The sequence below is a fragment of the Rhea americana genome, unplaced genomic scaffold (genome assembly GCF_003343005.1).
Source record: "Rhea americana isolate MKP2758 unplaced genomic scaffold, rheAme1 scaffold_12, whole genome shotgun sequence".
In the NCBI taxonomy this organism is placed as follows: Eukaryota; Metazoa; Chordata; class Aves; order Rheiformes; family Rheidae; genus Rhea; species Rhea americana.
In genome coordinates this window covers 1,983,698-1,998,046 of record NW_028185261.1, presented here as the reverse complement: position 1 = coordinate 1,998,046, position 14,349 = coordinate 1,983,698, and the positions used below count along the sequence as shown (strand labels likewise).

At 37.6% G+C, this 14,349-nt stretch overlaps 1 protein-coding gene across 1 annotated transcript in view; it reads left to right on the top strand.

The window, feature by feature from the left end:
- The first annotated feature begins 2,253 nt into the window (after positions 1-2,253).
- Positions 2,254-14,349, top strand: part of ITGAV (integrin subunit alpha V) — a 45,924-nt gene continuing 33,828 nt past the window's right edge. The window contains exons 1-2 of the mRNA XM_085321128.1: positions 2,254-2,420; positions 3,072-3,199. Coding sequence (XP_085177254.1) covers positions 2,254-2,420; positions 3,072-3,199 — 295 coding nt within the window. The remainder of the gene's footprint in view (positions 2,421-3,071; positions 3,200-14,349) is intronic.

Genomic DNA, 14,349 nt, shown 5'->3' with positions numbered 1-14,349 from the left:
AACAAAAAAAAAAAAACACGTTTTTTCTTCTTGCTTTATTTTCAATTCAGTACATGTGCCTGCAGAGTTACAGGAGACTGGTAAACGCAGTGAATTTTCTTCCTTGATTTTTTTAGGGAAGTGTGTGACCTAGCTGTCATTGAAATCGCTGACTGGAATCTTTCCGCTATTTTACTTAAAGCTATTGATCTCRGAGAGCATGTTTGTAAAAGTAAAACGGGACTTTTTGTAACTTTGAATGCCAGCTTTTTTCAGACTGCCTGAGACAGAAGTTTTCACTGGTGTTTTCAAGGGCGTTTCGTCTTAAAGTAGCTGTGCAGCTTTTACAGGAGCTGGCTCTTGGTGGTAAATACTAAGTTTGTGCATATAGCGATTGATCTTTTGCCTACTAAAGTAAACAGAAATACCTATATGAACCGACCTCCAGACACAGGCCCGTGATTTTGCCCGAATTACGGGAAAAACAATGGGTACAAAATGCACAGCCTGGGACACCTGAAACTTTCCTAAGCTCTGTTGAATTGAAAGAGGTARTGGTGAACGGCAAGCTAAGTGAGGTCTACAGTTAAAAATTTTGCAGAAGCCTTGAGTGAACTGCTTTGCAGTATGATTAACAAAAGACGTTTATTAAATTCAGTCTTGTTACATGGCTTCTGACAAACTTAAAATGTGAGTTACTTAATTCCCACACCTTTGCTGTTGCTTTGAAGAATGTTGGTTTATCTCCTGTTCTTTTCTTGACATAGTTAAAGAACAGTAGCGATAAAGTTTAGTCCAGCTACAGCTATCTGCATTGATTAGCCTTACAACAAATGAGTGTTAATASTGCATGGAAGCTCAGGCTTCTGTTKCAACCTGCTGGATACCAAAATAAAGGGTATTTAGAAGTCCAATATGAAGGAACTTTTCTGGGAGTCAAAATGGTAGGATTGCATCAGTAGCATAGTGTCTGGCAGAAGACACAGCTGTGAAACTACATGATTGAGCATGACTTTATAAAAGCTAAAAAACATCTTTCATGTGTGCTATGGTTTAAAAGAATTGCATTTGACAATCTGTCTTTCTAGTACAGCAGGATATGTAAATACGTGATTTTCTTCATTGGCACACAGTGAAGTACTGGTGAATGATTCTTCCTGTAAGCACACCCATATAGCTGAAAYTGCCGAGGATGCAAATATGTTCCTGGTCTTGGGCGCAGTGTATTGGGCAGCTTGCTATATTTTGTAGGGGGTAAACAGTATCAAAACGTAATTTCCATAGTCCCCTGATTTTCCCTCTGTTCCCCTTCCCCAAAGTGCCCAGACCAGACACTTCTTTGTCTATAATGAGTGTCTTTGTCTAATATTTCTGGTAATATACAAACCCCATGCCAAAATCCACATACATCATTTTTTTCTCTCCTCCCTCTAACTTGGGAAAGAAGTGACTAAGTCTTTGTGGAGTCCCATAATGATTCTTTTTATTGTCTTAATCTTCACAAAGATTATCTTAAGATACATTTAAAATACATGATTAGAATAGGAATGATTTCTTTTTTGTTTGGGGGATTTTTTTTTTTTTAAATATACAATGATACAAATATTCAGTAATATAAGGTAAACTGGAAGGCAAGTCACCACTGGTTTGATAGGTTTTACTTGCAGCAATTAATGTGTTTCTTTCCTTGGCATTATGTATATATATTTAAATATTTCTGTTATAACCAGAGAGAACATTTTAACTAAGTTGATGATGACGTTTAAGATTCTTGTTTTTGGAATCTAGATAGTTTATGAATGGCAACTTAGAGGAGCAAATTATTACCAAGTAGCTGAAACTTTCTACCATGATCTAGAAAATTTTTAAGATTCTGCACGTTCAAAAGAATTGAAAATTATTAAGCTATATAGGTTTTCATACCAGTTGTGCTTTGGTGAGGTACTCCTTTTTTGTATCGGATATTTACATACTAGGAAGTAAAACTGTAGCTCTATTGAAATCAAGTCTGGGTGGCAGCTATTAAAACATAGAGGAAGTCTGATGAGTCTGGATCTGTCTAACTGTAATCATTCCCTCCAACCAGTTTTGCAGCTCCTTCACCTAAGCCAGTTTCARAATTAGGTGACCATAATATCTGATACAGGATGGTAAGAGTTACTTTCACAAGCTGAGGTCGCTCTTCTCTCAGTCTAAGTGGAAACAATAGAGCAGATTCTGATAAATGTTTGGTTTYACGTCTCTACTGTATTTCTAATCAGCTTCTTAAGGAAAATGCTGAGTGGCCAAGTGSCTCTGTTAGAGGCGTCAGAGTTCCTGGAAGTTGTTGTTAATCTTGTTCTGTTTTTTATTCAGCCTCTTTCTTCTTTTGTAACTTCTGAATTCTGCAATCTGCGGAAGCGTAATCTCGGAGCCATTCTTGTTCAGAGGCACTTAAGAACGTACTTGCATAAACAGAAATTTATAGAAGTGTAACAGGTTTTAATAAGGAAATGATTGCTATGTAAGGAAATTCTAAAAAGACTGATTAATGCACAAACCACCGGTTGACAGGAACTTGGGTTCTTGGAGATCTTTTTAAAAATAATATTTACTAGTACTAGGYTGACTCACTGTTTCTTAATATCTTCTGAGCTCAAAAGCACTGCTATTTTGTGTTTCATGAATTGTTCTCACTTACAAAATTAACCAGAAATGATGGCAGGCAATGACTTTCTTTAATCATAGAGGTACCTGATTTTCTGTTTTGCCACAAACATATATATCTTTCAGAGRAAAAAAGAAAATAAAAGGTATTTGTTTATTTTAAAATATCTTTTGAAGAATGTCAGAATAATTTTAATTAAATCTCTGTTTATCTTCTTTTCTCGTTCCCTTATTTCTGGTCAATATTTTATTTTGCCTTCTTTTGCTTAAAGAGAGGAGTGACCCAAGATGTAAAATCTAATATGAATTTTTCTGAAATTCAGAGTAATTTTAATTAAATTTGTGTTTCATGAGTAAGACRTTTGCTTTCTTTACTGTACAAATGCATAAAATAGTAATGTCTGTGTGTTAGATTTTGACGCTTTTGTTTTCTCTTTTTACTGCAGGGTATTTCTTCTTGTGGGAGCTCCAAAAGCAAACACTACCCAGCACAACATTGTAGAAGGAGGCCAAGTGCTCAAATGTAACTGGAATTCAAACAGAAACTGCCAGCCAGTTGTGTTTGACTCCACAGGTAATGTGTAGTTCCTCAGATGAGGAAAGGAGGGTTTCTCTGCTCTATAGCTGGTGTGACAGTGCAGAAGGGATGGAGGTTCACAGGGGGTTTGTTCGTTGCTGATTTGAACACAGTAGCCTCTTTTGCACTGGCAACTAGTCAAGGCTTGGCGGTATTTTTTGTATTTGTTTTTCTTATTTTTTCCCCCCTCCTCTTTTAGAGTTTCATTGTCCTTGGTAGATGCTGAAAGCCTAAGTGAGAAATGTAACCTGAAACTCTCACAATATAAACCTCAAACTGGGACTTTTTTTTCACATGTAGTTTTTATAATATTTGTGGCATTTATGACAGGAGCACTCAGGATGCCTTAAGTCAGAGACTAACAATTTCTAAAGTACTATAAAGCTAAGCAAAAATGATGCTGATGTTAATCATTTCACTCAGTCCTCATGCTTTGGTACACAGAGTGATTGTCACAAGCTGTAGCAGGTCATATGAGAGTACTCTGCATGTGCTTTTCTACTTGAGCCATTCAGTGGTGAATCCTGTTTTCCACAGCTTGTTTTGGGCCAGTGGAAAAACCTTTGCATGTCATGGGAGTGGATTAGCAAGACCCATATGGTGTGGTAGAGGAAACACCTGTGCTCTAAGGTCTAGTTGGTTACAATCCATTCCTGCCTTTGCTGGTATTTTGACTTGGCAGCCTAAAGACTGTCATGTTTATTCAGCCTTTGCAAATCATAGTAAAATACAGTGGAGAAGCTCCTCTTCCATTTCTGTTGTCAAGGTAGACCACAAAATATTGCTGATACTCAGATTTTTCAAGTCTGCAGGTTTTTCTGAAAATTGTTCGGTTATCAGTTCTCTTGCCAAAAAAAAAAAAGTGAGATACATAATAATACATATAAAGCCTATGATGCATATAAAACTTGTTTCTTTATTTCAGTCCATGGGAACTTTCTGACAGATAAAGATCTCTAGTAAGCTGTAAAAGTGTGACATTTTGTCTGCATGAGTGTTAGCAAAATTTTTTTTCTTTTTCTTTCTCTTTTTTTTCTTCTTGGGCTTAATGTTTATTGGAATACAAATGTGTGAAAAAAGGAACAAACAAGATGTTCTCTAATTAATGTCAACCATCAATGTAACAGCCAAAAAACTTCTGCCCGAGAAGAAGAGCCTCCTGGGTACCAGATAAAAGGAGGTATACAACTTCAAATGAGAATTACAAAGCATTTACGTATTTGTGCTGTGAGTGTTTGCAATAGGTTTTTCCATGTACTAGGCAGAGTAAATAGAAGCAAAGGCCACRCTGCTGAGCTTAAGGTATATGCTACAAGCAGTATTTGGCTTATAATATTATCTTGAAGTAATGGGCACGTGAACCGCTTGAAATTTAGCGGTAGTAAAAATAGCAGGTCATAATGGCTTAAGATTTCTTCCAGGCATACTTTAACTAATTGCAGCTCTGTTGCAATGAATTGGGAAATAATTATTTGTCTATTGTTCTGTGGGTGAAAAGGGGCATTGTATTCCAGCATAATAAAATAATCAATGCACTGAACAAAGTAAAGTCTCTTTTTCTGTTTGTGTAATACAATGGCTGATTCCCTACATTACGATGACAATGCTTTCCTGCCAATGCAGTTTAACCTCCCCTTGCATGTTAATGTAGCAGGGAACTAGGAAATACTTGTGATTCCCTTCATAGGGAATAACTTATCAGATGATTGAGTAGGGGAGAGGCTTTGATGCTGTGCGGTGAATGCCGCAAGGGAGCAGAAGAAACAGTGTATCTTGTTCTAGCTGYGTAAGTTTTTGTGGTTATATCACAAATACATATGAGACTAGGGTATTAGAGAGGTCAAACAAGGGCCCCTTCTTAGGCCTGGGGTTAGCAAAGGCTCCTGATCACAGACGTAGCTGGCTCGGTTTGGCACTCGGTTGTTCAAGAACTCTTTCCTGCTATTCGTATCTGGTTGGCAAAGCAAGACATAAACCCCTGTGCAAGGGAAGACAGGCCAAACGTGCTGTCCTGTGAGTCTCAGCCCCCAGAACTGATCTCGCTGGCTATGCAGTGCTAGGAGATAAAGATTAAACTGAAATGAATACTTCCTCTAAAGAGAAGAAGAGTAGATGCTTTACTGAACAGTAGACATAGTTATGTATGCTAACGACTTCCTAGTGCTACTGGGATGCAGACCAATATGTGGTTATGCTTTCCCATTTTAGAGGCAGTCTTTTAAGTATGGCAATGAATATAAAGAAATATTTAAAATAAACATTTTTTTTTAATTACCATTGGTTTTGAAAACCCAGAACCAGTTTCTCAAAAGCAGTTAGTCTTTTCCAAAAAGGGATTCAATCATTGTTCCCACCACAGAAGTAAACCGCCCCCCCCCCATTTATTTATTTATTTTTTAGTTAGATGGTTGGGATTTTCTTTGATCTTCTGTAACTACTTCTTTTAAGCCTTCTACTTCTCAAGCTTTTATTTTATTATTTTCCTTCTGTTTTTCTTTTGTTTTCTTCTTAAACATATTTGTGGTTTTAGTTAAATTTTTCTCTAACCTCCTGGATCCTTTTYTCTTCCATTAAAAAGGCCACACAGAGCTCAGCTGCAAATCAGTGGCTGTATAGAATTGGATTTTGTTTTCTGACGCTTGCTGCTGGCTTGGGTACCTTACTTGCACAAGAGCTTGGCTGTTGACGTGAGAGAAATGCAACAGCTATTAGGTAGCCAAAGAGAGAAGGTGCGTGCTGCTTCATGTTAATTTTTGGAGGAGGGTTTTTTGAAGTACTCACTCCCSTTGATATTTCTCCTTACTTCCATTTACCCTTTCCCCAGTTCCTGCTGAAGAAAGCAGTAAATTACAAAGCTGATAATCCCTGCTCATATGAAATTTACTACTTTGTTTCCTCCTTTCTGCCCATAGCAGTTCAGTTCAATCAGGAAAGGAGCTCGGCACCTCACAAATAAGAGTCTGWTCGCGGACCTCTTGCACCTCTCAAGGTGGTTGGTTTTGTAAAGCAAGTTAATGTTTTCTTGMCAATTTGCAGCACTCCAAGCCACACTACATATACTTCCTTGATACAATTGTTGGTATTTAGCTTCTTAGTGAAGGCAGCGTGTCAGCAAACCTCCTTTTTGGCTTTGTCAGAGAAGCCAGAGAATTCCTCTAGAATTCCTTTAACACACAGCTATAACAATCTATGTATATATTTTTTCCCTTAGCCTGTTTAAAAAGAAAAAAAAAAAAGCCCCATAACCTCATTGAAGTGTATGTTATAACTGTCAAACTTCTATCCAGAAAAAAATATTTGTTCACTGTTCCTACACAGGATACTTTCTCATTTGAAATGCCAATATATTTGTGAATGGGAGGGAGGATCTCCCCTTTTCCTAGGACTCCTACATTCCCCAGCAAAATGGTTACTTCATGTAAAATATTAGACATTAGAGAACATCCTGTGTKTGCATCTGTGTGCATGTGTTTCTGTTTATTATACTAATTGCTCTTGACATTCTGGTATACATGGTGGCTTTGGAAGGCAAAATGTTTATATCACACATTAACACTTCCCAAATGTAAAGATGCTTCTCTGTGGGGCTTCTGAGCATTTTAGCATTGACATCAGTTGGCTTTGATTTGACATAGTTATGACTATGTGAAAATTGCATAACAAACATGTGGTAGAAAATGCCCTAAAGTTCAGGGGTGCATATAGCTGTGCTGGTCGTGCCTGTGCATACATGACTACAACATTTCAGGGAATTTTTGGGGGAAAAAAATGCCAAGCATTTTAGACTGATTTTTTTTTTTCCTGTTAGGAGCACATAAAGGTTAAAGCTGCAAAGAAGCCAACCACCCAAGCAGCATTTCCTCCCATGCACAATTTTGTTGATCCTGTGTTAAGATTGCAAAATTAAAAGACAATGTAGTGCTTGTTTCTGTAACTCTAAATGGTTTTGCTGCAAAGCTAGTGATAGAAATAGAGCTGACTTCTTTTTTAAAAAAGTGCTTTATAAGTGCTAAACATTTTTCCCCTTATTTCTGTTTGTTATTTCTTTCTGTTTGTTTTATTTCTGTTATGTCAGTAGCTAAATCTGCCACATCATGAAATTGAAGTTCCTAGTATTCATATTTTTTATATACTCTGGTTTCTTACTACATTTGCYAAACACTAGCACAATTTCAATTGAATTGGCATTTAAAATATTTGGGAATTTTTTCCTATGTCTCTGTTAAAGTTAAGAGTTTAAGAATGTGTAGGTGTGTRTACTTCTTCAGGACGAGCACCAGGGGAATATTTACATTCAAGATAGAATATTCTTCAGAATTTTCATAAGCATATGACAATGGCATAAACAATATTATGATTATATTATTTTATGTCGTAAACACATTAGTAAATCTGTTCCTTTGCAAGGTGTTCTAAATTTCCCATCCAAAAAAAGCAAAGCTGACAGATCAAGCTGGGTAAATCTTGGCCTGTTCTTATCCCTTCTCCATGCAAGATAGTTTTGTGGCTGAAACTGTAGAGGTTTGTTTATTTATTTTAACCCATAGCAATAAGGAAACTCTGAATTTTAAAAAAAAAAAAAAAAAAAAAAAAAAAAAAAAAAAAAAAGAAATTTTAAAAAAACAACACTTTTTAAGGCAAACTGTAAGAACAATTTTCCCCATCTGCTCTCCCAGATTCTTTATTTTTTTCTATCTCTATTACACTCTGCTAAGGTGCTAAAAAGTGCCATCATTTGAATATGTTTTGCAGGATCTCCTCCAGTCAGTTTTGTAGGAAGGCCAGATTAGTACTAGGGCTCACAGGGATGATTCTCCCTTGAAAAACTTACAGTAGGAGGTTGGCTTCAGTTCCTTTTTTTGCTTAGCAGCTTCTTCCAGGAAAAATGTATTTCTTATGAGCAAGCTATAAAACAAATGAACTTAATATAAAAGCCTATTTTCTGTTCCCAATCATTTGGGACCAGTAATACTTATCTTAACAATAGCTGTTCTCCCTCCCCTTTTCTCCCTCCATGGTCTTCAAGGATTAGTACAGCAAAGCTTGCTTCCACCCAYTACTGAGAAGGTATTTCCATAGTCTTGCTCAGGGAATAGATTCTTGAAAAGTTAAAGGGTTTTCTATGAGATGTATTTATTTTCTACAGTTATCCTTTCCTGTGTATAAAATTGAATGTGGCTTTTCTTTGCAAGAAGAGGATTGAAAGCATATTGAACTAGACAACAACAGAAACAGTGGTGAGCAGAAAGGTAGTTTGTATGTGTTCTATAGCAAAATCAGCAAGTCACCTTTGCTTTACTTATTTTACAATTTGATATACATAGAGAAGCAGATGCAGTGAGCTGAGCTAACTGTCACATCTAGATAAATACCTCTGTCATTTGGCTGTGGAGTTTGAGTGGGAGTACTCTGAATTTTCATTCTGACAAGCATACAGAAATTCTTCAGGGACCCATGTAACCACTTGGAGTTAATAAGGCTGGACATGTTTGAACAATATGTAGTAAATTAATGTAAATCAAATGACTTTCCTATGTGCTTGTTTTCCAAAAGGAAAGAATCTTCTTCATAATACTGTTTCGCTTTTCTTCTCTGGTGCCCAACTCTTCATCAGTCAAGAATACGGGGAGGTGGGTGGCGAGAAGCAGTGTTCTTCATGCTCGCGTAGCTTTTCATAAAAGCATAACAAAGTGGTTTGTGAYGATAACATTCCTCTTGCACGTTGCAGCTTTTCTTGTAAAAAGCTGCTAGTTTTTGAATTAAAGCTTGAATTGGGAAATGTGCCTGCTGCACTGCAGAATGCTTGAAAGACAGCTCTTTGTGGCCGTGTCCACAAGTGCAGTTTTGAGACACTGTTTACAGAGCTGCTGCATTTAGARTAATCTGACAGAGCGCAGGCAGTTCTATGGACTGTTACAAAATATGCTCATAAAACAACTTTGAACTTGTATGCTAATGAACTGCAGATTTCTTGAGAAGATTCTGCTTTTTAGCACAGAAAGATCTGGTTGCTCAAACAACGTGTTGTTCAGCTCTTCCGTTATACGTAGCGCCACAGATGGGCGCGCTGCTAAGTTTTCATTCCTTCTTTTGGTGAAAGACTTTCCCTACTGCTTTTATTTTCTATATCTTACCTCAAAATTGAAGATTGGGTACTCCTTACAGAAACTGTTGAATTCTAAAAATTAAGAGCATTTCAGATATTGAAGTCCTTTTCAGCTGTGTGTGTGTGTTTTCATTGCCTCAGAAAAAGAATTTAATATAGCCTCTGACTGGATAAAGTTTTATCACTTTAACAGTTAGTTTTACTGTCCCCTCTCCCTACATCTTCCCTTGTGTTTTGCCACAGCAGAGTCATTTTAAACAAGTTATTCTTAATTATTTTTGGCTGAAAGTCCTTTGAGGCTGATTATTTTGATCTGTGCTAAGAGCAGGGGGAGGTAATGATAAGGAAAATACTACTAAAAATTCCTGTTTTCCTGCTGTGAATTCTTCTTCATATTTYCCGGATTTCTTCTGTTCCCAAGTGGGTGACTGTAGACAATAGGAGGCTTTGTTTGGAAGCCTGAACCACCAGTCTGGCATGGCTCTATCTATCTGTGACCCATTTAGTCTGAAGCGGGTATTTTAACCGCTTTGTGGAGCTTTATTCTGTGGCGTATCCCAGTTTAAGATCTGTGTATGTTGGGAAGTCATGGCTGCAGTGAGTGTCAGGAACCTCAGTTTACATTTTGATCATTTGTACAAACAAGTCAGTTGTTCACAACTCCATCTTTTCCACCTATGGAATAGGGAGACAGAGAAGTCTCGGGTAGGTTGATAGTTTGTGAGCATAATTTGCTGTTACAAAGTACTGCTTTATTTTTACCTGATTACTTTATTGGTATTGCAGATGGTTAGGAGATTTTGATCTCAAAGACTGTTGATTTCATCAGCAACAGAGCAATAACTCTTAKGAAGACTATTCATTCATTAGTAGTTGGAGGAAGCAATTTTTATCTCACTAAATCTAGTGTTACATCAGTGCAGTTACACCAGCACAACATTGGTGGTTACCATGTTGTGCTGGTATAAGTGAAATCTGTGTTGGGCTCTGGCTACWGCTCTGAATCCAGAAGAGGGAGGCATGAAGTCTAAAACTTCCTTCACATGTTGTTATAGCTGACAGTGGAAAAATCCTCATGCTTTTGTGATTAGGTAGGCTCCTGAATGAGTACTGTTAGCTGTGCGTGCAGCTGGATCTCAATGGTGTGACTAGCTGGAACAGAAGGTCCTTTGCTTACATTAGGCAAAGGGAGAGGACGCAGTAGCTTCCACACAGTGCGGAGGATGTTGCAGGAGTCCTGCCCCAGAAGGAGGAAGGGGAGTAAGCGGGGAGCTCTGTAGTCCTGTTTATCTCGGGGTCCTTATCTGAACGCTGTTGCTAAACCAATATGAGGCATCAGCTGCCTCACAGCATGGGGACTTTCAAGTAGAGATAAATTTGTACTCATTCTTGGCTCATTAGCTAAGGTTGAAATCTCTGATTTTAAATGGAGGACAACTAGCTTTATACCATGTAAAATTCTGGTTGATGAAAATAGCGTTCTTACGTATTTTATAAGGTGGTCTTTCTTTTGGTTAGCTGCATTGAATTTCCATTTACTTAGGACTGGGATCATCATTTTAATCAAACTGGCATAGTTACAAAGAAGTTTATTTTGCTGGGGTCTTTGTGCATTAGGTGAGTATTTAAATTTTACAGCTTCTCAAGTGTTCCTAGTACAAYGACACTGGACCAGGCTGCATCAGTTCACTTGTGATTATCTCAGTTCAGTCCAGATCAGGGCAGGTGTTTATAGTCCTATCTCCTCATTACCATACAAACAGCAAGGATTTTGCTTCCCAGCAGGCTGCACATTACAGGCGCCAACTTGCCTCACTTACCCAGCTGCAGTCACTTAATAATAACACCGTTATTATATAACTGATAACATTTACATAGGGCAAAGGACCAAAGGTGAGCCAAAAGAAATTCAGAAATGTGCCTTCCCTCCCTGAAAATATTTTTGATCTTTTTATTAGTATTTGGAAGATGACTTACACTTTTTTCTCTGATTCTTCAGATTCGATACATAAATTGAAATCCTATTTAATACAATAAAATGGCCATATTCTATTGGTCCAGGAGTTACAATGCACTTATATAATAGGATTTTTTTTTAATAAAACAGTTCTGCTTTTTACTTCAGAACCCCATCACCCCACCTGGAGAGTATGCTGCAAGACTCAGCAGTGTTGAGTTGGCATGTCAGCCCTTTTTCCCTAAAGGAAGAGTCATGTGAAATAATCATGTGATTTCTAGTACAATGAGAAGGAGCGAAGGAAAAACCACAGCATAAGCTTTCTTTACAGATATAAATAATACCCTATGGTCAAATGACACAATCCTGGAACTAATGACCCATCAACTAGAAGTCCCTATAGTGGCTGCATTTTAATCTGACAAATAGCTTTGTAGAAGAACTTGGAATATTTTCTTTAATAAAGCTAGTCAGAACCTAATTTGTATTATCTAAATATATTTGATTGCCTGTTTAAAGTGTAGAGCATTGGTTTGAAGACATCTATTACGTTTTCTTGAGATGTTTCATGGATTCAGAAATCCATGAAAAATAGCAGTAGCTGTAAGAGCTGTTGTAGCAATGAGATTGGCTGTGTTATATCAAAACGTTGGGTTTGATTTATAAAGCCTTGTATCTTTTAATCTTGCCTGTATTAGTTTCCTTCATTTAGTTTAGATACTGTTTTTAGAAGGTATTGGGGGGTGAGGAGGGTTTACTGCTACTGAAAAGTTAAACCATGATAAAATAATAATAAAGACAGATTCTTTATTTTTACTGTAACACAGAAGTGCTGATATCAGTCCTGTAACCTCCCTTGGCAAACTAACTTCACAGTAAAGCTGCAACACCTTATCTTAACTCTGATTTGCTTCAGGGAGGGCTCACAAGTAGATGTTTTTAATGTTTGTTTTCCCCAATCAGGAACAGAAACTCAAATGTTTTCTCATCTAATGCAAAGGGGTTTTTCATGGCAGGGTGATTTCCAGATTTCCTCAGAGMATTGGTTTTTTGAGCTGAGGGGAAAGCCTTATAATATATTTACACCGTGTTTTGTTGGGAGAGGGGAGATTTTTAAGGAGAAGAGGTAAATAAATAAAGGTTACTTTTTCCTCTTTAAGGGAAATTTGGTCAGCATTTTCTTTTTATGTGAAAAGTCCGTGTTTCCAAAGCTTTTTTTTTTTTTWAAACTTAGTGTACTTTTTTTTTAAACTTAGTGTAGGTTTTCATGTATTTTAACACATTTTCGTGCGTTCCAGTTAGTCTTAAGCAGAATAGCAACCCCCTGCCTGCTTTAGAAAAGCCAGCGAAGCTCTGAGTACAGGATAAACCAATTTAAGACATTTTAAGCTTGCAACGAATATTGTTTTGTGTGATGTGTGGGCACGTAGACAATTTGGCTAACTAAAAAGCAACTTGTAAAATGTTTCTGAAATAGTTGTGTATTCTAAATAAATGAAATTTAGTTAGCCAAGACAGACCATATAGGGCAACGGAACGTGTTTTACTGTGTTCTGTTTGTAAGCCTAAGAATCCCCAGTTGGTTATTTATGTCTTCARAAATTAATGATGCTGGCTTCTAAAGTCATTGCCTTTTGAATATAAGTAACTAGGGGTCGTCGTTATTTGCTTTGTGGTTTGGAGGCTTTTACTTTTGTATATGCCAGCTTCTGACTATATCTGAAAGCCTAGATATTTATCTACTAAAATAAAATAAAAGATAGATTTCTAATTTTATCCTCAGTTTAGAGCTGATTTTCAGTAGTGTAGGAAAAATGGTTTTGTCCTCTAAAGGTTGAGGAGAAATAAGTCTTTGTTGGTGCCTTTCTCGGATGTTGTCTCTTCCTGGGGCTGGGGCAGTGCCCGGAGCTTCGGCAGCTCGGGAACTCGCAGGGGAAGGCAGCGCAGCTTTGGCAGCRTGTGCTGCTTAAACTGGTTCCTCCTTTCTCCAGTGCAATCCACGCAGACCACAGAAGGCACCAGTAAGCGCTGATGTGTTGGGGGGTTTGGATGTGTGGGTGTTTTGTTTTTGCTAGTTTTTGKTTTTTTATTGCCTCATGCTGCTTTAGCTGATGCATTCAGCTGAAACTTTAAGGAAATAATTTCCTTAGTATCTGTGATAAAATCAGATTGCTGATGAGGCTGAATAGCTGCTTACCTGCCATTCCAGCCAGACCATCACTTATACTTGTTGTCTGTTGTCTTAAATGAGAAGTCTGTGAGCTATATGCTTTTATAGCACTTAATACAATGTAACTCTGCTTTCCACTGTAATACTGCTGCACTACCTTTCATTTTACWAATAGCTATATGCAGTGATAAACAAATACTGAGTAGCAGTAAGAGGTAAAATGCCACGCTGCAATGCTTTTCGACAAGTATTAAATTGTTTAAAGCATACTGCTTTGTTTGGCAAGTAAAGTTGAGAGGTTTCTTTGTATATGAGAATAGCTGGAGGGTGGAGGCCAGATCTGGCTTTCGAGGCTTGGTAATCTTGGGTGTGGTGTCACAATCAGAATAAACCAATTTTAAATCCATGATGCTGCCAAAAAGGAGATAGTTTTAGCAGCATTYATCTTCAGCTTGTCCATGTTCCCACTGCATGGCCAGGAACATCCGGTGGCCGGTAAACAGGCAATGCTACCCCTTCCGCTGGCAGCCTCATTGGGATGAACCCAGTCATGCARCTTGCGTCTTTTGAGCATCTGTGGGTGGGTTTTTTATGTGTAAAGGCAAGGAAGAGGAAAGATGACGAAACAGGGAGTATAGAAGTTCAAGACATTCCTTGTTTGAATATATCTAACTCTGTCTCTGGATATCTTTTCTATGAGAAGGTGACATGCAGGACTCTGTTTCTGCAAGCAATGGCAGTATAGATGTTCGGGGGCACTTAAATCTAACAAGCAAAAAAACACCAAAACCAAAAAACAAAACAAACAAAAAAACCCAACTCACTTAACATCACAGAGTACTACTATTTTTGGTTTTGTGCTCTTGCCTAGATTTCTGCATAGCTCCAATCTAAAAGCAACATAAAGGTAGTCC